We start from the raw sequence: 3020 nt of genomic DNA on the forward strand, positions 1-3020 counted from the left end.
AGCCATCAACATTTTCACAAAAACAAGAAAAGCATTCAAATAAAATAATTTACCTTTGAAGAACTTCAATGTTTTCAATGAGGAGACTCTCAGTTAGATAGCAAATGTTCAGTTTTTCAAAAAATATTATTTGTGTAGGACAAATCGCTCCGTTTTGTTCACGTTTGGCTATAAAAAAAACCTGTATCCAGTTATAGCCTCAAGCTCATTAGCATAACGCAACGTTAACTATTCATGAAAATCGCAAATGAAATGAAATAAATATATTTGCTCTCAAGCTTAGACTTTTGTTAACAACACTGTCATCTCAGATTTTCAAAATATGCTTTTCAACCATAGCAAATCAAGCATTTGTGTAAGAGTATTGATACAGTGCCTTGCGAAAGTATTCGGCCCCCTTGAACTTTGCGACCTTTTGCCACATTTCAGGCTTCAAACATAAAGATATAAAACTGTATTTTTTTGTGAAGAATCAACAACAAGTGGGACACAATCATGAAGTGGAACGACATTTATTGGATATTTCAAACTTTTTTAACAATTTCAAAAACTGAAAAATTGGGCGTGCAAAATTATTTTATTATTATTATTTTATCATGTGGAGGTTTCTTTCGGTCTCTATTTTTTCTTTTAAACACTGTCTTTGGCAGGAGAAAGACCAGACTCAGAAGAACCAGAGCCAGGGATGTCCAAACCATCAAGAAGACACCAGTGCTCTGACTGTGGAAAGGGTTGTAACAGGTTAGGGGCCCTGAAACAACATGAGAGAATACACACAGGGGAGACGCCTTACCACTGCTCCCACTGTGGCAAGTGTTTTAAGCGGTTAGGGAATCTGAAAGGCCACGAAAGAATACACACAGGGGAGAAGCCTTACCACTGCTCCCACTGTGGCAAGTGTTTTAAGCGGTTAGGGAATCTGAGAGTCCACGAAAGAATACACACAGGGGAGAAGCCTTACCACTGCTCCCAGTGTGGAAAGTGTTTCAGCCGGTCACAAATCCTGAAAGCCCATGAGCTAGTACATACAGGGGAGAAGCCTTACCATTGCTCCCACTGTGGCAAGTGTTTTAAGCAGTTACGGAATCTGAAAGGCCATGAAAGAATACATACAGAGGAGAAGCCTTACCACTGCTCCCAGTGTGGCAAGTGTTTCAACCATTCAGGGAATCTGAAAGACCATGAAAGAATACACACCGGGGAGAAGCCTTACCACTGCTCCCAGTGTGGAAAGTGTTTTAAGCGGTTATTGAGCCTGAAACGACACGGGCCAGTACACACAGGGGAGAAGCCTTACCACTGCTCCCAGTGTGGAAAGTGTTTTAAGCGGTTATTGAGCCTGAAACGACACGGGCTAGTACACACAGGGGAGAAGCCTTACCACTGCTCCCAGTGTGGGAAGTGTTTTAAGCGGTTAGGGAGCCTGAAACGACACGGGCTAGTACACACAGGGGAGAAGCCATACCACTGCTCCCAGTGTGGGAAGTGTTTCAGCCGTTCAGGAATCCTGAAAGCCCATGAGCTATTACATACAGGGGAGAAGCCTTACCACTGCTCCCAGTGTGGAAGGAGTTTTTACCATAAAAACAGCCTGAACCAACATGAGAAAATACACAGATGGGAGATTCATTACCACTCCCTCCCGGAGTGCAAAGCTTTTGCCCATTTACGAAGCCTGAAAGAGCATGACACAGAGGAGAAGTCTTACAGAAGGTTAGACTTTGGGAAAACATATTACTCATAATCACTTAAATGTCATTAGAGAATCCACACAGGAGAGAGAAATTACTACTCTTAGCGTGTATATTGATATTTCACATCTCATTTTTCTTACAATTCATCAGAGAACATACACAGTGCTCCCGTTGTCTTATATTGTTGCCTATAATGTGTTGACCTGTTTTTACCAGATGAAATTGTTTTTTGTAAAGTTAGTGTGGGAGAGGTGGAAAAATTGTTATCGATCAATAATGACAAACCTCCTGGCATTGACAACTTAGGTGGAAAGCTACTGAGGACAGTAGGAGTGGCTATAGAGTCAGCTATCTGACATATTTTAAATATGAGCCTAGAGGAAGGTCTTTGTTCTCTTGCCTGGAGGGAAGCCAAATTAATCCACTACCCAAGAGTGGTAAAGCGGCCTTTACTGGTTCTAACAGCAGACCTATAAGATTGCTGCAAGCTCTTAGCAAACTGTTGGAAAAAATTGTATTTTACCAAATACAATGCTATATTTCTGTAAACAAATGAACAACATACTTTCAGCATGCTTATAGAGAAGGGCACTCAACATGTGACACAAATGACTGATGATTGGTTGAGAGAAATTGATAACAAGAAGATTGTGGGAGCTCTATTGTTAGATTTCAGTGCAGCCTTTGATATTATTGACCATAACCTTTTGTTTAAGAATGTTTGTGCTATGGCTTTTCAACCTCTAATGTGGATTCAGAGCTATCTATCTAATAGAACTCAGAGGGTTTTTAATGGAAGCTTCTCTAATGTCAAACATATGAAGTGTGATGTACTGCAGGGCAGCTCTCTAGGCCCTCTACTATTTTCTATTTTTACCAATGGCCTGCCACTGGCATTAAACAAAGCATGTGTGTCCATGTATGCTGATGATTCAACTATATAAGCACCAGCAACCATAGCTAATGAAGTCACTGAAACCCTTAACAAATAGTTGCAGTCTGTTTTGGAATGCATGGCCAGTAATAATCTGGTCCTGAACATCTCTAAAACTAAGAGCATTGTATTTGGTATAAATCATTCCTCAAGTTCTAGACCTCAGCTGAATCTGGTAATGAATTGTGTGGCTGTTGAACAAGTTGAGGAGACTAAATTACTTGGCATTACCTTAGATTGTAAACTGTCATGGTCAAAACATATAGATTCAATGGTTGTAAAGCTGGGGAGAGGTCTAGCCATAATAAAGAGATGCTCTGCTTTTTTGACACTACTCTCCACAAAGCACGTTCTGCAGGCTCTAGTTTGGTCTAATCTTGATTATTGTCCAG

General features: G+C 40.7%; 1 protein-coding gene across 1 annotated transcript; it reads left to right on the forward strand.

Moving 5' to 3' along the window:
• Window positions 1-650: 650 nt before the first annotated feature.
• On the forward strand, window positions 651-2185 carry LOC116363547 (gastrula zinc finger protein XlCGF17.1-like; the record flags this gene model as incomplete). Its single annotated transcript, XM_031817115.1, has 1 exon — window positions 651-2185. A coding segment is annotated over one exon (1094 nt), but the record flags the coding sequence as incomplete, so codon positions are not given.
• Between the last annotated feature and the right edge of the window lie 835 nt (window positions 2186-3020).

This window comes from Oncorhynchus kisutch, unplaced genomic scaffold, assembly GCF_002021735.2.
Source record: "Oncorhynchus kisutch isolate 150728-3 unplaced genomic scaffold, Okis_V2 scaffold934, whole genome shotgun sequence".
NCBI lineage: Eukaryota > Metazoa > Chordata > Actinopteri > Salmoniformes > Salmonidae > Oncorhynchus > Oncorhynchus kisutch.